Source organism: Pararge aegeria, chromosome 20, assembly GCF_905163445.1.
Source record: "Pararge aegeria chromosome 20, ilParAegt1.1, whole genome shotgun sequence".
Taxonomy (NCBI): Eukaryota; Metazoa; Arthropoda; class Insecta; order Lepidoptera; family Nymphalidae; genus Pararge; species Pararge aegeria.
In genome coordinates this window covers 7,825,936-7,850,765 of record NC_053199.1, presented here as the reverse complement: position 1 = coordinate 7,850,765, position 24,830 = coordinate 7,825,936, and the positions used below count along the sequence as shown (strand labels likewise).

The 24,830-nt window shown below is 33.6% G+C and overlaps 4 protein-coding genes across 5 annotated transcripts in view; 2 read left to right on the top strand and 2 right to left on the bottom strand.

Annotated features, from left to right (window-relative positions):
* Positions 1-510: 510 nt before the first annotated feature.
* Positions 511-6,705, top strand: LOC120632533 (putative elongator complex protein 1). Its single transcript, XM_039902360.1, has 8 exons — positions 511-1,020; positions 1,112-1,334; positions 1,749-4,188; positions 4,261-4,427; positions 4,501-4,720; positions 5,176-5,380; positions 6,051-6,201; positions 6,552-6,705. Exons 1-8 carry the CDS (start codon positions 682-684, stop codon positions 6,617-6,619), a joined length of 3,813 nt encoding a protein of 1,270 aa, XP_039758294.1. The 5' UTR covers positions 511-681; the 3' UTR covers positions 6,620-6,705.
* A 1-nt stretch (position 6,706) lies between these two features.
* LOC120632534 (leucine-rich repeat protein 1-like) lies at positions 6,707-10,932 on the bottom strand. Its single transcript, XM_039902361.1, has 4 exons — positions 10,210-10,932; positions 8,160-8,251; positions 7,683-7,837; positions 6,707-7,210 (listed from the first exon to the last, which is right to left on the bottom strand). The coding sequence occupies exons 1-4, from the start codon at positions 10,778-10,780 to the stop codon at positions 6,787-6,789; spliced, it is 1,242 nt and encodes a 413-aa protein (XP_039758295.1). The 5' UTR covers positions 10,781-10,932; the 3' UTR covers positions 6,707-6,786.
* Positions 10,933-11,307: 375 nt separating this feature from the next.
* On the top strand, positions 11,308-17,182 carry LOC120632637 (G kinase-anchoring protein 1-like). 2 transcript variants are annotated; one of them, XM_039902585.1, is made up of 7 exons: positions 11,308-11,443; positions 11,626-11,799; positions 11,877-11,993; positions 12,730-12,919; positions 13,725-14,030; positions 14,255-14,394; positions 14,822-17,182. In XM_039902585.1, the coding sequence occupies exons 2-7, from the start codon at positions 11,641-11,643 to the stop codon at positions 14,855-14,857; spliced, it is 948 nt and encodes a 315-aa protein (XP_039758519.1). In that variant the 5' UTR covers positions 11,308-11,443; positions 11,626-11,640; the 3' UTR covers positions 14,858-17,182. The 2 variants fall into 2 exon arrangements, with proteins under 2 accessions (XP_039758519.1, XP_039758518.1); XM_039902584.1 differs by having other exon boundaries at positions 14,601-17,182.
* A 1,090-nt stretch (positions 17,183-18,272) lies between these two features.
* The window catches only part of LOC120632625 (A disintegrin and metalloproteinase with thrombospondin motifs 7-like), a 122,235-nt gene continuing 115,677 nt past the window's right edge, over positions 18,273-24,830 (bottom strand). The window contains exons 15-20 of the mRNA XM_039902569.1: positions 24,252-24,400; positions 23,790-23,905; positions 23,588-23,702; positions 22,503-22,674; positions 21,556-21,689; positions 18,273-20,714 (exon numbers count right to left, since the gene is read on the bottom strand). Coding sequence (XP_039758503.1) covers positions 20,580-20,714; positions 21,556-21,689; positions 22,503-22,674; positions 23,588-23,702; positions 23,790-23,905; positions 24,252-24,400 — 821 coding nt within the window. The 3' untranslated portion in view covers positions 18,273-20,579. The remainder of the gene's footprint in view (positions 20,715-21,555; positions 21,690-22,502; positions 22,675-23,587; positions 23,703-23,789; positions 23,906-24,251; positions 24,401-24,830) is intronic.

Genomic DNA, 24,830 nt, shown 5'->3' with positions numbered 1-24,830 from the left:
CCGGACGCAGAATGCCTATGCTAAAATTTTCATAATACTCAGACTCAGAGGAAGGATTGTTCAATTGAATGCCATCTGCGTTCTTTATATGCCTTGGAGTAAACCCTGTGCACGCCACTGGGCCAAAGCCTCCCTCCAGACCAGTGCTTTAATTAAAATTTACGTCACATTTATACTCCATATGGTTAAATTAAATTTATAAAATCATAAAGTTTACTTTGTCTATCTCTTAGCAACGGGAATATTAACACAATGTCGTCTTTAATGTACAAATAACGTAGTGTTTATTTCCTCGCGCCATTACAAACTTAAAAAAAAAAAAGAATACAAACAACAAAGTGCTAGAACCAAGGAGGATATAAACACCCACATAAGATAAAATGTTAATGGATCTTGTTCCTTGCTTTAGAATGTCTATCTAATGTCAGACTTAAGAACAAGAATCCAAAGCCGTAGGAAAAAAAACTAATGTCAGTTGACAGTTTACAGTTTCCAAAACAAATCATTTTCGTCACTTCACATGTGTTTCGTGAAAAATACCAACCTACCTAATTTCATAAATTGCGTTGGGATACTATAACTACATTACCAATATAAACTTGGGAAGAAATTGCAAAGCTTCTAGAAGAAGTCAGACAAATTTTTCTTTGATATAAAACATTGCGTATACAACGCGAGACTATGAAGAACTTAAGTTTATGGGATGTTTCTTCTAAGAAATATTCAATAGAATCTGTTGATACATTTTGTGCTTGTTACGGTCATCACGAGGAATCGGCAGCGGGAGAACTTTTTGTATGTTCAAATAAGCTGGTCGTGAGTAATTTTGATAATAATTGTGAGATTAAGTGGACTAAAGATCTCACAGAGATTGTAACGGCGGAAAATGAACCTGTAAACGTAACATTTTTGGGGTTAACCAATTGTGTGAGTGTTGGTCTCGCGAACGGCGAGTTGATCACAATAAGTGACTTTGGAAGTAAATGTGACTTGGCAGGCACTTGTGAGAATGGGTTACTGGTTGGTATCTTCAAAATGATTTAAGTAATAAATACTTACTATCAATATATAATTCAATTCTGTATATTATTATCTTTCTTGATGTTTACAGGCAATGGAATGGAGTCCAGATCAAGAGTTATTGGTTGTGGTTACTAAAGACTTAAATGTAATATTAATGTCATGTATTTATGATCCTATCAATGAATCAAATTTACTAATAAATGAATTTGGAGAAAAGCAATTTATTACAGTTGGATGGGGTAAAAAAGAAACACAGTTTCATGGCTCAGAGGGTAAACAAGCTGCAAAATCACAAACAGAAGTATTTGCTGGTAAGTTTAAATAATTTTATGGCTGCAGTAAAATTCAGTCATTGACATTAGATATTATTTTACCATGATACCTTATGACCTGCAAGTGTTTACACAGGGAATAATTTTTTTAAACATTATTTGTAATTTATATCCAATAATCCTTTAATTTATGCAAAAATAAATATTTTTTGGATATAGTAGATACTTACAAACATCATAGGGCAGTTTTTCAATATTAGTCATCATGCCTATTATTAATTTGCTTAATGTGTGATTCATTTGGATTTCTTCTCATGCCTCGCATTAGACCTCACCGAATACTCACTGATACTATATTTTATACAATCTCATCATTGCAAAATTTACATTTCCAGTGAAATTTTCGTTCTACCTATTTTATAATTAAAATTCACACTGGAATTGTTGTTGTAGATAAGGATGATCAGCTTGACAACAAAATAATAATAACCTGGCGAGGGGATGGTAGTTTGTTTGCTATTGGTTTTGTAATGGAAGGCGTCAGAATGTTCAAAGTTTTTGATAGAGATGGAAACTTGCAGTATACAAGTGAAAAACAACCTGGCCTTGAAGCCAACTTATCATGGAGGCCCAGTGGGAACTTGATTGCAGCAACACAAAAATTAACTGACAAGTACATTGTATCATTCTTTGAAAAAAATGGCCTCAAACATGGGGAGTTTACAATACCTCTTGAATTAACAGCTGTTGTTGAAGATTTGTACTGGAGTTTTGATTCAGAAATATTAGCTTTGTTATGCAATGACAACACTACATACACTCAGAAAGTACTGCTTTTTACAAGTAGCAACTATCATTGGTACTTAAAGCAAACACTAACATTTAATGGACAACAAAAAATAGGGAAAATTATGTGGGATAATGATTTTGATATAGCCAACAATAAAAAGATGCATATACTATTAAAAACTGGAGAGCATTATGCCTACTCATGGATATGGAATATTGATAATAGCAAAGGTAAAAGTGACTGTGATGATGCGGCTGTAGCTGTTATAGATGGAAAGAAATTATTAATTTCAGCATTTAGATATACAACTGTTCCTCCTCCTATGGCAAACACAGAGATTGAATTAGAGAATGACATTGAATCAGTACATTTTGCACCAGATAATGACAGAGAGTTGAATTCTAATTCATGTGTAGTAAAAACAGATAAGGAATTTGTTTTTCTAAAGCAGTCTCTCAGAAATCCTTTAAGATATGAAGCATATAAAACTATACCTCACAAAAATGTTAGTTTTCCATTCCAGTGTTATAATTGGTACTGGTTGGACAGTAAAACATTTTTATGCACTTCAGTTGACAATAATAGTTCTTATCAATTTATGCAATACCAAATATCAGAGGGCATAATAGTAAAAGAAAGTGTACAGCCTCTACCATCAGCAGTAACAAGGATACATTGCCATCCTTTTTTAAAATCTGTTGTATTTTTACAACTAAACACTGGGGAGATTTTAGAGTATCGTTTTGATGGTACAATTATTCCTCATATATATTCATTTTTGGAAGCATGTCCTAAGTTTTCCGTTTTCTCGGTAAACAATGATGTCTACTTATTAGGACTTTCACACAAAGGATGTCTGTATATTAATGATAAAATGATCATGAATAATGTTAGCTCCATATCTATTCATACAAGCTTTCTATTGCTAACTACATTGAAACATGTTCTTCTTTGCACTGAATTAACAAAATCTGGCTTGCACAGCCTTGAAACATATGAGAAAACGGATACATCAGATATTTATAAAAGGAAAATTGAACGTGGAGCTAAATTGGTTGTGACTGTTCCAAAAGCAACGAGAACTGTTTTTCAAATGCCAAGAGGAAATCTGGAAACTATTGAACCTAGACCCTTGTCACTTAAAATAATTGGAGAATATCTTGATCTTTGCAAATATTATGATGCTTTTGATTTAATGAGAAAGCAAAGAATAAATCTCAATTTAATTTACGATCATAATCCTAAACTGTTTACTGAGAGCATAGATAAATTTTTTGATGCTATACAGAATAACTCGTGGCTCAATCTTTTTTTGTCAGATCTTGAAAATGTTGATGTCACTAAAACAATGTACACTAGTTGTTACCCTGATAGAAAAGATGATGCAGATAGAACCCAAGGAAAGATACAACATGTGTGTGATATTGTTATAGCACATATTAATAAAGCAAATGACTATGCTAACAGGATATTGCCACTTTTGACTGCTCTTATAAAAAATAATGACTTAGAAAAGGCATTAACTATTATAAACAATCTGAAAAAAGAAGAGTTGAATGGAAGTAATTTACCCGTTACGTCAGATGATGCACTTAAGTATCTTTTATACATGGTCAATGTTGACAATCTATTTGATGTTGCACTAGGAATGTATGACTTTGACCTTGTGTTACTGGTAGCTAATAAGTCACAAAAAGATCCCAAAGAATATGTTGCTATGTTAAATGAGTTGAATGAAATGGATGAAAATTATAAGCGGTTTACTATAAATAAACACTTAAAGAGGTTTGAAAAAGCTGTACAATGTCTTGCAAGGTGTGGACCAAGCAGATATGAAGAGCTTAAAACGTTTGTTAGATACCATAGTCTTTACAGAGAAGCTTTGGGACTGTTTTCAATCAATGACAACATATACAAGCAAATGGCAGATGATTTTGGACTTTACTTGAAATTAAAAAAGCAATATATTGAAGCTGGTATAATATATGAAAGAGCAAAAAGTAACGAAAAAGCAATTGAATGTTACAAAGAAGCCTTGGAGTGGGAACTGGTATTAAAATTAGCTCAGGATAAACCTAAAGAAGAGTTGAAAGAATTGTTTTGGTAAGTATTTGATTATATTTGTATAAACAAAAAAATATATATTAATAAACACTGATGAAAAAAATATTTTAGGGATCTAGCTAATTCTCTTAAGGAAGTAAAACGATACAAAGAAGCATTAACAATTATGGAACAACTTGATGAAGATGATGAAAACATTATTAATTTTGCTATTGAATGTGCTCAATATAAAACAGCATTGCGGTTTTGTACAAAGTTTAAAAAGATGAAGTTAATAGGTATGATTATAAATGACATTTATGGTTAATTTTTATCAATTGGTGATAGAAACTTAACAATGTTATTTTATAGAAACAAGTCTGCTGCCATCTTTATTGGACGAATTTGTAAATACAAAGGAGCTCATAGAAACAAATTGGATGAACTTTAAAAAGTATAAAAATCGACTCCAAGAAGTTAAAGAAATGAAGAGGAATAAATCTGTTGACCTGTATGATCCTTACTATGCTACTAAAGACAGTGATTTATACTCTGATGTGGGTAGTACCATTGCATCTTCTTCTGGGTCTGGGTATGTTTGATTATTTTTAAAATCCAATCTGTAATAACACTTCATCTAACAGTAATGTTATTCAATCACAATGAAATGGTCAAGTTGATTTCAATGAAATTATGAACACAGTTTTGACCCTGCAGGGAGAATCGTATTGCCGAGTATCTGTTTGGTGTGGAGTATAAGGATTGAAGAAATTATAAATTACACCACACAGATTCTCCTGCTTTTCGCGGAGTATAGCAAATGAAGCTTAATTTTGATAATATAAACATGGAAACTATTGTTTTTAATCATCCTTTCATCATTATAAATTTGTTTTATCCGGAAATTAAATGCCACACGTCTCTGAAATAAATAGTTCCTACAGGATGCATTAAAAACAATCGTGGACATATAGACACAATAGCAGGCAACAGCTAGTATGAAATAAAAATAACTATAAATTAAAACTGTTGTTTATTTTAACACAGGCGATCATATCGTTCAAGTAAAAATAGAAGGAAACACGAACGAAAAGTTGCATCCCTAAAAGAAGGTTCACAGTATGAAGACACTGCACTCATTATGGTCTTACACAACTTGGTCACATCAACATTTGAATTAAGGATACAGGTTAAGGAAATCAATATTGTGTTATCTTGTCTTGGTAAAGACTTGGAAGCGATAACACTTCAGGTGTGTATCAAGTAATTTATTATATTAATTTGTGAAAGTTTTTTACTTGCTCAACAGAACATAGGTCTAAACAGATTTAAATGAAGTACTTTCCATTGATATACCATGCCCCTGCTTGAACGTACGTAGAATATTTTTTATTCTAACAAAATAAATGACTCCTATTTGATTAAACCTATCCTATTCCTAAACTAACGACTCGCCCTGGCTTTGCATGGGTGCAAAAAATGTAAGGGTACATAATTTTAATTAGTTTTTGGAGTTCAAACTCAAATTCGCGTAAAACGCCCGCCACCCGCTGCTCACGCTTATTAAATCTCTGATATCTTCTAAGATATTAATTTTAATGAAAAATTTAAATTTTATCATCCTCAAGTGTGTAAAATTTGGGATGAAAATTTTATGGACAAAAATTCGATATTAAAAATTTACCAATTGTACATAGATGAAGACTTGTAGTAAAAATAAGTAATTAAGTAGTAACACTTATTTGAATTTGCCAGTATTTAAATTGAGTTCAAAGAGAGTTCAACATCAAATCAAAGTCATGACAGGTCAGGGACAGGACTGCCCAATTCCGGGGGAGCAAGTTTTATGGCAGACCAAATTTATATTTTCTCTCTCTAATGCCTTGTGAATTATGTATTTACTTTAACTTTTATCATTCAAGACAAGCCTAGAAAAAACATTGAAGGAGATGAAGGAAAGCTTTAAAGAAATATGGAGCAACACATTTACCTTGGAAGCAACAAGTGCTGCAGTTGCCGCAGAGAATATTCCAGAAGGGTGTAGTGTTATACCACAAGGAATGGCCACTCTTGGTTAGTACATCCATTGTTTACTTATTTTAGAGTTAATAGATAAACACTATACTTTGTCTAATAGACCTATTGCATACATTACAAAATAATTTGGTTTAAAAAAAAAAAAAAAAAGCTACATATTCTCAGTTGTGTAGTATGTAAAAATCATAGGTGGGAATAATTTTATCCAAAAATAAATGAATTATAATCTGACCATACAGCATTACCATGAAACTATCAATTAATAGTTCTATAAAATGAATAATCGATAATCTAACAGGCTCATTGATGATTACCATTGCTATAAATTCTACGATACTGCTTCCTTATATAACAATATGTTGTAATGTTGATATTGTTATTTTCAGAATCACATCTTAGAATAGCTCCAGTTGTACAAGATCTTCAATGGAAACTTGAGGGGCTAAACCTATAATACCATTAGGTACATTAAATTTAATATGTATCTTAGCAAGAGTGTATATTTTTGTTAATTTAGGTAATAAATGAAAGTAATTTAAAATAAATTAAAAAGACATTTATTTAAATCAATCTTATTTTTCATACACAAATCATGACATCAAGGCTTCCTCAGGCACATAATTATTTTACAAAGCACTTAGGAGAACAAAAAAAACATTCAACACTAACAGAAGATCCCTTATTAACAAAATTAGAAACTATATGTCTGCTTATACTAAATCCTATTAGTTCAAATGGTTTAATAACATAATATTTGTCATTTAACACTGCTTGACCACAAACACACATATTGGAATTATCTAGCAATTCAACTAAGGTCTTTGGTATGATGTTAGGTGCATAGAAAAATTTGTGTTTTAAAACTGTTTTAGCAGCAATATGAACTAAACTATTAATGTAAATATCCCAGGGTGTATAGTCTGCTATTTTTGGTGCATCTGCTTCAGATTTAAAATTATTTGATGATATATCTAAATGCTCTAATCCACAGCGTATCAAGCTACATGGTAGTGTCCTCAAATTATTTTCGGACACTGATAGATACCTGCAAATGTTTATAAAAAATAAATTACTTATTGATGGCCATCGTCATCATACTCAAACTCTTTATGTCCAACAGCTGGGTTTAGGCCTGTTTTCTCATACAATAAGGGAATTACATCTGAGACCTTGGTACAAGTCATATATCAATTATGTTATTACTTACTGGCTCAACATAATCACGAGGCATGGCGATGTATGACGCCAATTTTCTAACTTAAAACTGTAACTTTACTCTTTACAGAAAACTGCAATCATCATCATCAGCCTATTAATCCCAGTATAAGTACCACTGCTAACTTTAAGCACCCCTAACATAGGAGGGTTTTAGAGCATAGCTCTGCCATGTTATTCAAATGCAGAACGGCTCATAACAATAATAATAATCACTTGTTAGTCATAATACTGGCTTAACATGCTCTTTGAAGCACAGGACTAGAAAAGGTGGTGTTTCCTAACTTAAATTGTTGTCTTACCTTAATGTAGTGATACGACCCAATGTGGTCGGCAATTTATACAGACTATTCTTGTCTATTTTCAATGTTACCAAATTTTGCAATTTCCAGATATCTTTTGGCAAATTTATTATCTTGTTTTCCCTGAGATCTATAAGCTTCAGCTTTTTGGATATCTGCAAATATGTAAACACAAAACAATTATTTTGTTTTAAGTAGTCGTAGAGCTTTTGGCAACAGAGCTGTTCAAGGGAAGTTGCCATATGCTTATTTCTGTCGCTAAGCAGTATTATTGCAATGCTGTGCCTTCTGGATTGAAGGGTGTGGGTGTCTGTGTAATAACAGGCACACACAGCAACACTTTGTACGATGTGTTCCTTTCATACCCTCTGGTGTTGCTCTGTTTATAAGCAATCGTTTTCCACTTACCATCAGGTGGGCTATCTGCTTAGTCCATCAATTATTAATTCATAATTAATTACAATGTGTTTATCATACCTTTAATCCAAGAAGCCATTGCCAATCAGAATTTTTATTCAAACCTAGAGAGTTATTAGATAAATAGAGTTCACTGATATTTGGTAGTCTACCTGAAAAAATAATTTATATTATCTTATATCTTTAAACAAGCAATTCTTGTATATATATAATTGGAATCTCGGAATCGGATCCAACAATCTCAGATCAGGTCTTTTCGCCTTTTCGCGTCCGACGCCCAATTTGCGTCCAAACGAAGGTACACTGTTTTACAGTGAAAAATAACAATACCGACACACCAATCTAAACAAGAGCGCTTCTATTGATGTTCGGACCTATGACAGGTACTCACACACAAACAAAAGATCTGTGCGTGCAACCCAAATTTAATGAAAAATAAACTAATCTTGCGTGTGCAACCAACAAGTGTGTGGTGCGTGCGAATGTGCTGTAAAAAAAATAGTGAGCAGCTGTACTTTTAACGGTAAGTATTTAAGGTGTTTATGTGAAATTTAGAATACTTTGTTATCACTAGACCATAATTGTGAACCACACTATAGGAATAACGATGTTTGTGCTTATATTTTTCTACTGACAGCTTTATATAAGGTGGACGCGAACTGGTACATACAATTTATAAAAAAAATCACTGCGTCCGCTGTGGACGCAGATTACTCTATTGCCGCCGATTATATATAGCCGATTTGCGTCCATATTATTAGAAATATAAAAAAAGATAATGAATGTCAAAAATCAGACTTGGACGCACAGTTTTCCTACATTAGAAACCCTATAACATTTTGCGTCCATCTTTTTATCACACGAAAATAATAGAGTAAAATTTATATAATTTTATTTAAATATACTCTTTATATACAATTATTATACGAAAATTATTTTATGTATTTGCCAATATTTGAATTTTGTTCCGTTTTTAGGGTTCCTTACCCAAAGGGTAAAAACAGGAACCTAGTACTAAGACTTTCCTGTTCGTCTGTCACCAGGCTGTAGCTCATTAATCGTGATAGTAAGACAGTTGAAATTTTCATGGATGATGTATTTTTATTGCCGCTATTACAATAAATATTAAAAAATAGAATAAAACACGGAACGCACGAGTCCGATTCGCACTTCGCCAATTTTAAAGGCTTTGTACCGAAATGGTAAAATAGAATCCTATAAAGCTATCGACATGATATTCGAAATAATAGTGAATCTATTAATGGAGTTAGTTGGAGGAGAAAAAAAATATCCTGAAGTGCAATTTATGTTTACTTTTATGATATCAGCAATTATTAAATAAATGTTTTGATTAAAATCACAAGCTTCCCTTTTTATTTCCTATTTCCCTTCCTAATTATTTCTAAACAGGTGGACGCCAAATGGTCCACAGGCGGACGCAATCTGGATTTTGTGGACGCAAAATGGGAAATCTCCTGTTTCAGCTATTTATACCTGTGTAGAATAAAACATCAGATGCGTTGTCCAAAAATGTGCATTAAACTTGACAAGACTATATAGGGACTACATTACAACCATATTTGATTAAAAACTACCGCACGGACATTTTTTTTTTCACGTTCAAACCTAACAACTCCACTAAGTGGATGCAAACAGGCGAAATTACCCTATTAGTAATATAAATCCTGACCATTATTAGCTTATGATGTCTGAGGCACAAAGACAGAGGGCTAGATACGGCTATTATCTTAACATTTTTCTTTCTTTATATTGATCAAAAATAATTTTTTAATTAGCCTTGTAAGACAGTCTCTTTCATTCATTTTTATTTTTTTCTTCATTCTTTCCCATAGGGAAAAGGCAAATGTATGGTAAGGCACCATAGAGCCTCAACAAACTATGCAGCCATACAAATCTCTTAATCTTTATTTAATTAACCTTGACATCCTAAAAGTACAGATTATAATACTAAAACAAAAAATCAACAATATAATTATACTACTGCTTTAGGTCAAGAGAGTAAGGCCCCCTATTATCTGCAAGGACCATTCAATAATTGAAAAGAATAAAATTCTACAGTAGCTAAGATAATACTTTTTTTCATACTTACCAAATTCAGGAGGAATCTTTTCAATTTCATTATTACTTAAATCTAAAACAGTGAGATGGTTCAACAGTAAAATGTCTCTGCGAAAATTACATAGTTTCAAGCCATTAATATAAAGAAATTTCAGAGTACGTGGAAACCCTTTAACAGGAAACTCTGATCTATTGTTAATTGTCAACTTGGTAGGCGCTATATCTTTACTCGTGATACCAATTGATGATAAATTGGATAATTTCAAGTCCTTTGTGTCACCCGTGATACAAGATTTTAGTAATCTCATAAAACTTTTTAACTGTATGACTTCGCTTTTGATGCATAAGTCGTGAGGAGGTTCTTCAAATCTTAGCGTAACTTTACCTTCATTTAAACATTTTACGAATACTTGTTTCATACATTTCACTTTATATTTTGTGCCATTCTTATTAACGGAAGAGAAATGCAATATAAAATATTCTTGTACGTTCTTCGGTTCTTTACCAAGGGCTAGGGTAGATCTTAAATATTTGGCGTTAGATCTAATGTTCAAGCTACTGTGAACTCTATTAATTACTTCAACTTCACAGTGTAATTTCATATTGAAGAGCTGTGTAGAATTATCTCCGTCATAAGTAAATAACTCAAATCAAGAAGCAAATAAATAAGTAATTAAAACTTTTAACTGTCATCCATCTGTTTACCTTATTTTCTATGGTTGTTTATGGTACTTAAGGCGGCAAAATCTCTGATCTGGACACAGATACGGCACCTACAGGACGGAGTAAACGAGGAGTAGACTATTAGATCCTTGCATATGAAATTGGCGTTTTTTAAAGGAGACACTGAATACAATTTCTGTAGCCCTACTTAGAGTCTTATTTAGTGCCCTACTTGTCGTTTGTTATAATCCGCACTGTAGACGCAAACATTCATAGTCATACAAGTGGAAAGGAACATTATTCATGGAATGGAACATAAAGAAAAAAAAAATATTTCTCCAATGAGAATATATACTGAATTCTCTTTGCATTGCGGACTTCCAATCATAGAGGAAGTTTTAGTAAGAGTTCAAGGCAGAAAAATAAAAATTGAAATATTATGAATACAAACTACTTTCTCTTTCACCGTCACCTATCTCGTTCCAACAAATTACAATTTATTCTAAAAAGAGTAATTCCTACTCACAAAATCGAATAATAATTAACGAAATAATATAAACATTTACTTATTTAGTTATCTAAATATTTTATAAAACAAACAGGTAAACACTATTCATTTAACATCTGAATTGATTATTTTATGTGAAACAAAACACCCGTTTGAAAGACAGTGTTTTAAGAACCTTTATTTCTCGAAATGTGTTAGAATCAGATTTCCTTTTTGCAAAGTATTTATGTAGAATTATCATAAAAAGCGTCCTTTCTAATTTTTTGTCGGAACTAGATCGCTTTTCGGAAAATGGCTGCTCTCTTTGTTCAATCTCGTTTCGCCGGCCTTAAAATAGAGGATGATGATCATAACGCCATCGAGAACCAGAAGTCGAAAAAGAATAAATCGAATCCTCCCAAGAAGTTGGATTCTGCAAAGAAAACTAAAAGTTCAAACAACAAGCCCCAGGTAACTAGTGCCCCACATGTATTGATTCGGTATTTTGAGAAGTACACGTTAATACAATATTATTTCTATTACTCCAGCCTTTGTCGAAAAAACGCAAGCAAAAGCCTGTGGAGGCCACATCTGAACAATGGGAAATGTGGAAACAAAAGGATGGGGAAATTGTTGATGGAAATTTTGAGACTCAGATGGAAGAGGTACCTACATTATAAATAAATAACGATTGTATTGACACTTTGTAAGAACGTAACAAGATAAACTTCTCTTTTTTTTAAGCATGAAAATAACTTTTAACTGTGTTAAACAATAGACAACATCAACTTACCTACTGCAATTAACAATTGGTACTCATTAGCTTTTTCTAAACCTAAACAGCAATTCCTACGTCAAAAATGCAAACCATATATCTTAGGAATAAAATAAAAGCAATATATATACACAATTAAAAACATCTCAAATAGTATGTGTTTTCAATAGAAAACATCTCAAATAGTATGTGTTTTCAAATTAAAAGTCAAATTTGGCCAAGTCTCTTTATTTGCTTTAGTGTAAATTTATTCTTTGAAAATTCTCATAATGCAAAAAAATGTTGCTTTTAGCTAGACTGCATTTTAACAATTGTAATGAATAGACCTAATAGAAAATGAGATTACAGCCATATAAACAATCATAGTCAATTTTAAATCTCAAAAACGAAATAGGCTTTTACACTATTTTAGAAAGATGGAGATATTAAGACATACCCAAGATTTTAAACTTTGTAATCTTATACAAAGTTCGTTAAAAAATTGGATACAATAATTATAATCTACTAGAGTGTATCACCAGATTTTTTACTTTTTAATTGTATTTCACGCCTCATAAGCACAGTGTTGAGTTGATGGTCTACTCCCATCACATTATTGCTGGTCTATAATTTTTTAAGTATTTCAGGCAATACTTTTATCTAAATTGGATTATGAAGAGAAGAAAGATGTTTATAAGCAGCACAAAAAGGATACAGAGGCAGAAAAGAAGATAGAAGAACAATCTCGCACAGGGAACAAGAAACAAAAGAAAAAAAATGTTATGAGTTTGGAACAGTTTAATGATCTGGTCACTCATGGTGAAGAGCCAAATAACAGTGAGTTTCAAGTTTCAGAACAAATTCAGATTTTAATAAAATTTTCTATATAACCTAAATTAACCAGGCAAGTGAGTGAATGATTCTCAGAACTAGACATTGGCACTGATTCTACTTACTCTATATGGCCCCTTTAGTTGAACGGAGCCAAAATGTTTTACATTGTGTAACAATAGGGCGGGAGAGATCTTTAATTTTGTGACATATTTCATCTTTACATCATCAAAATCTATTATAACCTAAGAGAATATAATTTCGGAACTGCTGTCAATAATGTCTAGGCGTAAAATTGCAAAATATGTGACATCACACTAGGGATATCTCACAGCTGGACACTGTGGAGGGCAAAATTATGTGTGACGTGATTTATCGATAGCCGCCAATTTGTCAGGTCTTAAAGCAGTCCTTGCCTTTTCTTGCGAAAAGTGCAATAATTCTATTTTGGGCCTCACAGACGTTCTAAATATCCAAAATCTGCAAATGAGTTCTGCAAGTTCTTTTTAAGTCCTTAAGCATCTAACGCGAATGGTATACAAATTATATTACGAATAACGAATATATCCAGGGTTGTCATTTATGAGATAAGATTAATTTAATTTTACTTTTGGAAATGTTTCACTTTTATGCCAGAGAATTAACCCTAGTTAATGTACTCATTGTAAAGTGGCCGATTTAATTTTATAAAGCTATACGCTTTTTTTGGTATGTTTCAATTTAGATCAGAGATTAATAATTTACAACAGCCATTATTGGAAATTTCGTCCTTTATTCTTTTTTTATTGTTTAATAATATAATTTATTTTAGTTATCAATGTTACACCTATAAAGAGTCCTGAGGAAGACCCAAAACAACCTGACAAAGATACAACGTTTTTTGACAGAATACATACAGAAACCCGGAATGAGCTTTTAAAAGACAAAATTACAGAGAGAGTTTTAAATCAGACGGTGCCCGACGAAGTTATCACAAGGCTACAGTTTGCTGAAACTCTGGAAAAGAAAGATAAGGAGATCTCAGCATTGAAGCAGCAGATTATAAGTTTGAAAGAAGAGCTTTTAACAGTAAAGTCAAGAAATAAGAAGCTTTGTAATATTCTTGGACAGGGTGAAAGTAAGTTAAGGAGAAACACCAACACATTACCCCCCAATTTCAGATTTTTTATTGTTTGTATAAAAAAAGATTACCGAACACGTTTTTCCTTTCATGCATCAGAAACTGGGATTTTGTACTCCCTATATTTATAGGCAATCGTTTTAAAGACCGTTCAAAGGCAAAACTTTCACTTGGTTTGTGGTTATTTATTTATCAAAGAATATTTCTCTATCACATTATAGTGAAAGACAAGGCCGAAATTTTGATAGAAGTGGAGCGGCTCCGGGGTATGCAGTCAGAGATGACGGCGGAGCTGGCCTCCCTGCACACAGACCTAGAGAAGGAACGTTCTAAGAACGCCGACCCGCGCAATAAAGATAAGGTAACATTATTTTATTCTCTTTATTTTCTAGTCAGTGCGATACTAGAGACTGTTCATTGTTTACTCATTACTTTAGCCATATGATAAAAATTTCAGTCCAAAGCATTTTAAGAATTAAAAAAATTATCTATAAATTACTATATTTTTGTATCTTTAAAGCCATAATATAAGTATATATGTTTCTTACTATGTCTATGATATTTCAGAGACATGGCACTAGAAAGAAAAGTATACGTTTCGATGTTTCGTCCGAGGCGATCTTGTCAAAAGACTCTAGCTCCGGAACATCGTAGATACAAAATAGCCGTCGAGCGAGATGTCTTAGATTCGAATTAACTTGGAAATCTAAAATAAACAATTGGAAACTTAAGCAACTAGTGTTTAATTAGTTTTTTTTGTATAAAAGTAGTTATTTTCTAATTTTCAGAAGAAAAAGGCCGCAAATGCAGAAAGAGACAAGTAATCAACATACACTTTGTCTTTAGCTTAGATGTTTTATGGTACTACATAGTAGCTCTCTAAGAAAAGTATAACTTTATTTTAAATGGTCAATTTTTATATTGGAAAATGACTACATATTCATGAATGTGTATTTTTGTGACTATTAAAATCATGAAAAGACTATTAATTATATGCAAAATGTTTCAGTATTGGCACAATATATTATACAGGAAAACTTATAGTCACTGTGTTATTAAAACAATATTCTGGGTGTTATGCATATCAGATCTTCGGCAATGTCCTACTCTCTACACACCATTCGCTCTGATACTGGAGTATCCTCGGGAGATGTGGATTTACAATGAATAATTGTTAAGGACTATTAAGCTTAATTTTCATAATATATCTTGGAATTCCGTAAAGAAACGCATGCCTTTATTCAATCGTATTATGGGTGAAAATAACAAAGCATGTGTCTTTTCTTTTAACCTACCAGATGTAGGTAGCAGTATGTACTAAAAACATACAGCTATTTAATTCGGTAAAAAATTAGGCAATTTATTCCCTAAGTAACTACGGGATTTAATTGTGTGACAATCTTCTTTTGAGCCTAAAGAAGAAAGTTTATTTATATTTTATGCTTGCCACTTGCTAGGCAACGCTGTGTTATTAGACACAATTTTCCCAGTTTAGTTCGATAATTCATTTGGACAGTGACTTTAAAGTATTCCTGTATAAAATTAAATAGAGCGTTCATTGGGCGCCATTGCTCACATTATTTTTCCTTCCGGCATAGGTCCCGCTTTTTCTTAATGCCATTGATAAATCGAAAAACGAATGTAATAAATGGACTTTCGTTGAATTATCCCCTTAGCTAGAGCCATACTGATCCCACGTATGCAATATATATATATATACCTGAATACTTGATTAATTATGAAAACCAATACAATAGAAAGTAGAAACACACTTATCGTATGCAACGCAATTTTTTACACACGCATTTCAAGCAACTTCGACTGGCTATGCCCATATCGAAATGGGAAGGTGAAGGGAATGTCGTATACTATCCCACGCGTGAGATCAGTGTTTTTCTAGAACTTACACGCACCACGTCACAACAATTAGTCCTTTCAAAAATGTTAACAGTGGTCTCATGTCAATTTACTATGCATACACGGGGCAAGTTTGCAAACCGATTCTCCCACGCTGCGTCGCTTATTACGCTTGCGTACGTGAGACCAGTCTGTCTCTAGCTTGACTTAGTATTTTTTTACTTTAAGGCGATCTTGTATTTTACACTGGGGTTCATAGTCAAGTTAGCGCTAATTGTATAGCGAAAACGATTTAGACGCTATCCTGCAAATAACCTTTATGCATTCCATAAACCAAGGTAGGGTCCTATTATAGTCGAGGTCTAGTCAGGACAGCCTCCAATTCGGTGTGTTTATGTGACCCCATGACGCATTGATACAAATCTCTATTCTAAATTAGTTAACAAACCCGAGTCCATTTTTACTCTTAGCATTTGTGACATATAAGTCTCTGGATTTGTTAATAAGGTGTTTTTAGTAATTTAAATTGTGGTTTCTACACTCGTATTATAGTTTCACATTTACAGCGCCAAAATAGCGTTAATCAATGGTAGACAATAAGACAGACGACTATCAAGCGGTAGACCGTAGAGGTTAGTCTGAATAGACTTTTTGGGGGACGGTTTATCTTAACTATGAATTCCAGTGTTAGGTTTCTCGTATATATTCAATTTTTCCACCGAACAAAAATCCGAACTTCAATAAAATGTCCTGTTCTTAAGTAGATTATATCTATCGTCTGGACAAATTGCATCAATATTATCCATTATTAAAATAAAGCCAAATATAGGCAATACTGAATTTCCAGAAAAAAAACAGTACACTACCATATTATGTATAATGAGTAGGTGAGGTTATAGCGAATCAATTTGAGACCCATTCATGCTTCGCACCCGACGAAGATTGGATTCATCTATTCATATTATCACTACGAGTCGTCCTGTACGGTACGTTGTCCTGTGGAAAAAAAGCACATCTACGAGAGGCCTTCAACCAACAGTTGTGTAATGGAAATAATCTCGACAAATTATTTAGGTATAAGATTTTCCTTGTAATAATAATTGCTGTAACATTAAAATCGAAGTTGAATGTTAATATTAATAACATTCCTAAAGTTACTTATAGAAGTTTTATATTCGTGGCTGCGAATTTTGAGATCTCTGCTATACTTGCTCTGTGATTATAATATTTATTTGTTCAATATGTCACAAACTTTTACTTTAAAGATTTAATTAAATCTGAAGTAATTTATATACTTGTGTTTGGAATTATTCCTTGAAACATTTCCCGCACTGTGGTCCATAGGAAACTTATTGTTGATTGATTATCGAGCTCGCGATAAATGGTAGGTAAACTACTAAGATGTCATTCTCAAAAGTTCTTATACTTAGAAGGGTTTACAGATGGACTTAAAGCCAACTTTACAGTTTCAAGGCAGTAGGTTCTTTTGAAGTTGATATCATATCGAATCTACTGATCAACTGCCCATACATAGTATCTCCAATCACAATATTAAATTGACTATATCACGCCATTGTTCAATAACCTAATACTATAGTAGTGTATAGTTGATGGAACTTTGCATGAAAGTACTGCTTTTGCGAATTTAGAAACATGACTGTGTGCTGATACCTTATCTAACAATGTGAATGGGTAGTCATAGGTATTCCATCTTTCAATAGATCAGTGAGAGATAACGTGATGACAAAATTAGCTCGTACTTAGAATCGTTGACTAAATCATCTTTTGTCTCTGAAATGTGTCTCTGTCAAATTGTCTGTAAACTTGTACCCTTAGTACAAGATTTGCTCGCTCGCAACCGTAGAGTGAACATCTTATACTCTATTGTACTTGTTTTAAAGATCAAATTTGAGAGAAGAGACGTACGAGATTTGCGACTTATAAAACGAGAAAAATATTATTAGTGACGATTATACTGACGATGAAAAATGTGATAAGCGAAAAGAACAACTCGATTCTCAGAAAATCTTGTACTAAGGCAAGGCTTCTGGCTAGGAAGCCAGGTTTACCTGTGTGCTCATCAGTTTAAGCGTAATACGCAATGAAGGTTCACGTACCTTCATTGCGTAATACGCTGTTAGCCCAATTTCACTTGACAAAGCTTAAGTTAGCTCTCAGAGTCCTTCGTGCATGTGTTTAACCTAATTAATATAGCTTCAGACTACCATTTAATTACTAAAAACTAGACTAGTTTTTGCACTGCAGCACTTATGACCTTTAATTCGGCCAACTATAATCGCGCGTATGTATTGTTAAAACTGTAGGTAAATCACATTGTGAGACCCCTCCGCAAGTTGAGGAAAAGGTGGAATAAAAAAACTATTTAAAACAATGCACGATTTTATTTGCCATCTCTAATTTAATACACAATTGTAATTTTTATTAATAAGTTATAACGCCCGTGTTATTATCTAGATAGAAAAATGGAACCAGTGTAAAACATGATTATGTAACTAGAGGGTAGAAAAGAGATTGGAATTAAAATTGTGTATTAATTGATCGACGAATATGTTCCCTGACGATTCTTAGAACCGAAACATCAGTGAACTCATGTACAAGATTACACCTAAATATTTAGTTAGGTATAAACATAAATAAAAATGCTACGCTATAATTATAATTATGCTTATCACTTTAAATATATAAAGGACACAAACAACGCTGTTAATAATAAATATCGGTATTTGTTCCAATAACAGTAGGCGATTGATAAATTCATTATTTTTATACATATAAAGTTTATTATCTAGAAGGTGTTCCTCGCGACGCCGTACGCGTTCGTTTCGGCTTTACAAAGAAAAATAACCGAGAACCGGGTTTGTACAAAGTACCAAATTTCGTTATCGGTAACAGAGGTTTATTTATCCCTCAGCACGGCTAGCAGGAGATAATTATATCCCCGGAGATCATATCATATCATATGGATCATAATTTATTGGTTTAGCCGAACATAGGTAACACAAACACTCGCATATCTGACATGAAGTCAAATGCTGTAGACCTTGTCCGGACAAATACATCTATGTATTCAGGGTATCTAATGCTCATAATATATATGTATTGGCAGTATCGGTAGGTATAAACCCGTTAAAGGGTTTTGGTTACGTTAACACAAAATAAAAACGACATTAACCCACCTTAATATACACTCACTAATTATTGTGATGCCACATCTTATTCAAATTTTCTTTCTTACTAAGTACATTTAGAGAACATCTTTACAAGTGTTAATAAGTACGGTGTTAATTTTTAGTTTACAACAAAATCATACGAAACATACCAACTATAAATGCATTATAAACTGAACTAAAAAAATACACCTCAAAGGCTAAGGAAGTCCGGATAAGGTTTTCGAGCTTTCGGTAGGCTTTAAAGGTAAAAGAACACAACTGCAACGAGTATATGCGCATCGCACCGAAAAATTCTTTACAGTAATTTTAGCAAAAAGTTTGTGTAAAAATGGAAATTTAATAAAGTTATGAATGAAATTCTATTCATACCAGTGGATTATATCAACTGAACAAAATTTCCACCTAGTCGTATTGGATATGCAAACACAATAATAAAAATCTAATAATTATAAATATTCAAATATGTAGTAGGTAGGTTGTTTTACATAAAGTTCTAATAGGTATGGAGCAAAGTAGGTATATTTAGTAGCAATCATGTAATGTAGAAATATGTATAATATTTTTTTTTGCAGTGTGATGCGTTCGGCCCTGTCTGTGGAGTGCCTTTATTAAAATTTACTATTGAAGACTTTAAATATGAATGTAACAAATAGTATGTATTTGACTAGGTTAAGTTATTAGATACAAAAAATACATTTGTCTCGATGACAAACATTCATGACATCATTTGTATAAAAATATGAATTTATTTTATTAGTAGAATCTTAAAAAAATACTTAATTATTACAAGTGTCATATTGGCAGTAACCGCGATTATGGCAACGTGAATTTGAATTCTAAAATATTTTTGGTCCAAATTTCATAGTATCTACTAACATTTTCACGTTGGTCTGTACCAGAGAATACATACACCACTTTAATACTGTAATAGATTTATGCATTTATTATTCGTTTAAACTAAGCGAAGACTATATTATAAAACTAGGTTTTACTTAAATAATATGGCAGTAAGTGGTAATTGCAGAGTTTTGTTATAATGTAGGTACTTATCCTGCGAGATTCGTACGTCTCCACAAAGTGTTCCTTTTCGAGTAGGTACTTACGTAAGTGAATATGTCTATTCGATGGGCTACTTTTTTATTGCAAGATAAAACGAAAAATAATATTCACCCATTCGTTCACTTAAACATTCAAAGTAGTTTTTTGCACTATATTTTCGTTCACACCTCGTATAATGTTTTCCCTGAATATCTTCATATTCTATCCTGTAATTAATCATATAAACATCCAGTAATAAGTGCATAATATATCTACCACTACTATGCGTTGAATTGTTCGTTATTGTTATTGGGGCGTCAGGTCAAACTTATCTGTTGATTGCGTTGCCCCTTGTCATTCCATTCAAGTTATATAGGTCTTGTTGTATCTCCGTATCAGAGAGTTTATTTTTCTTAACGTGTTTTTGTATCAAGATTCCAAAATTTCATTCTAGCTGTTTTCAACACGCTGGTACTTCGGTACATTTGATCGCGCTTACTGGTTTTATCGCCATATCACATTCTGAATCATTCACGACGTTATTTGATATTTTATTCACGCAGTGGACGTTTCGTTGTTTAGTCGCTTCTTTACCCTGGTGACAAAATATCTCCTTTAATAAAACTATTAAAAAAAATAAAAATATGGTAGTCGAATTCACATTTAGTTACTAATACTAATAACTCCCTAATTGTTTTTTGCCCTGTAGTAAGCTGCATATCTAATGCCCGTTTTCACTAACGATGAACAAGGCAATGTATAAATAACTAACGCCTAATCTAAGGATATTCCTATAACAATTGTCTATTGGTCAAATGTATATAACATTTGACCAATATTCACATTGTCAGCGGCGGATTTGTAGTCCTAGCCGCTCTAGGCCCCAGGTCATGGGCCGCCCCTTTCTCAGAAACATCGTTATAGACTAGGTAATTAATTGTCCAGTAAAATTTAGCAGTGTTTTTTTTTTGCTTTTTATAGGCGATGGTTTTCCCCTTTTAGGCCGTTGGTCCATCTGCTTGGTCCGTCAGAACTCAAATTCAAAATTCATTTATTTCAAGTGGGCCCAGTTTATAAGCACTTTTGAAACGTCAAGTCAAGTTTGAAGTGACTCTACTACCGGTTCGGAAGGCAGATTCGACCGTAAGAGCCGGCAAGAAACTCACAGTGAGAAGACACAGTTTACAATCACAACGTTTACGTCAAAAATAAATGGGTGCCCAGTGTAAAATTTTCTACCTACGTTTAATTACTCGATCGCGTGAAAGTTAACTACGATTAGTATAAAATCGAAAGAGCGCCATCTAGTAGGAGTAATATAACGAGATGCTTAATAAGATTTCACGCGATCTATTTAATCGTAAACGTAGCTAGAATATCTTACCTTGGGCATCCTTTATGAAAATATTAATGGAAAGAATAGTAGGCAAGTATACCGGCATATGACAAGGTGCGCAGGATTTCCAGGGGCCGACCCACCAGTGCGTGCAGGCGGGCTGCCGGCATAGCTGCATCAACGCCTCGTGGCGCGGCTGCTCGATGTGGTAGCACTGCGATAACTCCACTTGCCCTGGACGCGAAAAAATTAATCAGCTATACGTTATTTCAGCAAAAAAATTGAGGTGGACGAGTTATTGCTGCTACTAATAAATATACATACGACAATACACACATCGCCATCTAGCCCCAAAGTACTAAGATGACTGATGAATATCTTTATGAATAATATACATAAATACTTATAATATATAGATAAACACCCAGACACTGAAAAACATCCATGTTCATCAAACAAACATGTTCCAGAACCTACGGCCATGGACTCAGAAAGCATGGCCGACTGGCGCAGTGCTAGCCATCACAGCCGTCAATATATGTTGATGTGGATGAGATAGAGTAAAATTGACTCTTTAAATACTACCAGCTTCAACCAATAATGATGGCCCCTACAGAATCTGCAGCCCACAGCTCTGCCCTAGACTTATTCCATGCACCAGTTTACTAATACATATCGCAGGTATATGACCTGCTATATTAATAAAAACTAGAAGGTGTAAGAAGTTAGGTTAAATCGAAATAGAAATACTGTGAAATTTTCCTCCCCGCTAATAGTCAGACGGACAGCGGTGGTTTAGCAATGGGTTCCGCTGGCACGGACACCTAAAAACACGTTTCTTATATGGAGAACCTTTAATTTACAACTTTTTTGATTTATTATTTACCTTTTAGGTACCTAAGCCTATTACTAAGAATAAGGACCCACGTTGGCACCCCTTGGGGTAATGAATAAATAAACTGTTAAACGAAACCGTTCGAGGTCCTGACCACTGTGATATCACCGCTTTTAGAGTATGCCACTAAAAAACGTGTCAAGTGTACTTACGGTGATGATCATCGATGCACGTGTAGTGTCGGTGCATGCGGCCGACCCCGCAGCTGACGGAGCAGGCTGACCAGTCGGACAGGCGGTACGAGTACCGCTTGCCCTTCGGCTGGTCCACCGTGTACTGGTATGCCACTCCGGGGTTGCGGTGCTTGCCGCGGAAAATACGTTGCTGCCAAATAAATCATCATAAGTAACATTTGGGTAACTCCCTAGCCCTGGGCTAGGATCAAGTAGTCTTAATTTCATACTGGAGGATAGTAGGTATCCTTGTTGAACTTTTTTATAATTTACTATTTAAAACTAGATAGATTTATATCTATCCTATAGATTTATATGTAACCTTGGCATATGCACGAACATGATACGAACAGTTGTAGGTATATGTACCTATTACAGTATAATCAATTTAGCAATTTAAATTATTTATTGGAATGGGACTTTTCAGAAAATACGGGGCTTGATACAGCTTTACTTTCATGTGCTGGCAAATATTTTACCTGTGCTGTTTATGACGATTTGTCTTTCCTCGGAGAGCACGTTACCGTGCTTTCCTCGGATAGCACGTAAGCTATCGATAGGTAAATGTGTACAGTGTAGTGAATGCGTAGTTAGTCGACTCAGCCACCCAACAGGGCAACGTGGGTAAGGAATAGGTACTATCTCTGCTAAAATCGCCTGCGTAGGGTCAACTCGGCCTGTTTGCGCGCCGGTACTCTCAATGAGTATACAAAGAAGTTACTCACTACACATTCATTACACATATACCATCGGTCCTCGTACATTATCTTTATTTTTAGCCTCGGAGAGCAAAGGCCGTAGTGTGTTATCAAACTTAACTTTCAAATAACATGAATATGTCTTACCTACTTGTATGGATTTATATGACATCCACTTTAAATCCATTTTAAATGACAGATTGATGCAAACGGGGATGTAACATTAGTTTAACACTACAGATTAAGACTCCGTTTATATGACGTGACACGTGGTTAACATTCTAACTTGGTAGGTTTAATTCCTTTTGAGAGAAGAGGCCTGTGTTCACCAGGAATTATTTAGGTTAGTGATGGACAAAAACTTACATAAACTTTAATATCTTCCGCGAGAGGTCCGGAAATTCTAACTTTTTCCCAATCGCGATCTCGCTCGTAGATCGCTTGGGTCCCTGCTATGAAATATTCCGTCAATGTAGCATTTCTGAAAGTTACGAAAACAAATTATAAATATTACAATCTTCGGTAAATTACGTCACAAACGAAATAATTACAGCGTCGTTGAACTTACCGTGCTCCGTTCAAATATATTTTCCTCGATTTCGCGCTTCCAATAGAAATATAATTTCCTGGACTGACTTTTTCCTGAATCTTAACATTTCTCGAACCGGCTGGTATAACGGCAACCTATGAAATTACATGTTCATTAGCTACATAAGCGATCAAGAATCATTATTATCATTTGCAAATTTATTGGTCTGCGTTTTTTGGCATGTTGCCCATTCAGTTTCCATCACAAGCATGACGCTCGAACACTATTTGACTTTTTGATTTAGAATTTACTACATTGCAATAAGAATATTTTGGAATTTAATATGACGGTGAAGTGAGGAGAGGAGACCTGCATGCCTGAGAGTTCTCCACGATCTTCTCAAAGGCGTGTGAAATCGAGTAGACTTAATTCTGAAAGGAGACACATGGCCTGAAATGAGCTAACAATTATTTTATGTCTGACCTCGAAACAATGCTTTACCTCGCTAAATCCAGATTGCCTCGTGGTATCCTTATTATAAATCCCCTGAACCGTCTTGCAGTCTGAACCGTTTCCTCCACAAACTCCACATTCATCTTCTTCGACTTCGGAATCCACGATCCAGTCACAGCCAACTTTGTAGCATACACCTAAACATTTTTTAAATTAGGATTACCGTATGTGTTTTTAAATCGAACTCAGTATTATTTTTCATTTACATCTTGGCAGGCACCTATTGGGTTTGAATATAAATTCCTATATGATCTTCTAAAAAACCAGGAAACTGATAAATAAAAAAATTATGACTGCTACTAAATTCCTTGGCAAATGTTTGGGCTTTTGAATTCATGCTATTTTCCCGGTAAACTATTTTTATGAGAAAAAGTCGACAATGTTTTACTGAGTAATGGACCAGGTATGTCCGTTACTAAAGTAGATAATCCATTTTGTGTTATCGGTATTTGAGTTTATTGGTTAACATTTTTGTTTTCTTGTTTGTATGTATTTTGTATTATATATAGATAGATATGTATTATGTTTATCATTATTTTTTAATATATAACGAAGCAAGTGGTTATT

Bases quoted from the DNA above. Each gene is read 5' to 3' on its own strand.
- LOC120632533 (XM_039902360.1), top strand. From the start codon at position 682: ATGAAGAACTTAAGTTTATGGGATGTTTCTTCTAAGAAATATTCAATA. The intron at 1,021-1,111 runs GTTGGTATCTTC...TGATGTTTACAG, and splicing joins CTTGTGAGAATGGGTTACTG to GCAATGGAATGGAGTCCAGA. The intron at 1,335-1,748 runs GTAAGTTTAAAT...TTGTTGTTGTAG, and splicing joins ACAAACAGAAGTATTTGCTG to ATAAGGATGATCAGCTTGAC.
- LOC120632534 (XM_039902361.1), bottom strand. From the start codon at position 10,780: ATGAAATTACACTGTGAAGTTGAAGTAATTAATAGAGTTCACAGTAGC. The intron at 8,252-10,209 runs GTAAGTATGAAA...TTATTTTTTCAG, and splicing joins AAAGATTCCTCCTGAATTTG to GTAGACTACCAAATATCAGT. The intron at 7,838-8,159 runs GTATGATAAACA...ACATATTTGCAG, and splicing joins AATGGCTTCTTGGATTAAAG to ATATCCAAAAAGCTGAAGCT.
- LOC120632637 (XM_039902584.1), top strand. From the start codon at position 11,641: ATGGCTGCTCTCTTTGTTCAATCTCGTTTCGCCGGCCTTAAAATAGAG. The intron at 11,994-12,729 runs GTACCTACATTA...TAAGTATTTCAG, and splicing joins TTGAGACTCAGATGGAAGAG to GCAATACTTTTATCTAAATT. The intron at 12,920-13,724 runs GTGAGTTTCAAG...AATTTATTTTAG, and splicing joins TGGTGAAGAGCCAAATAACA to TTATCAATGTTACACCTATA.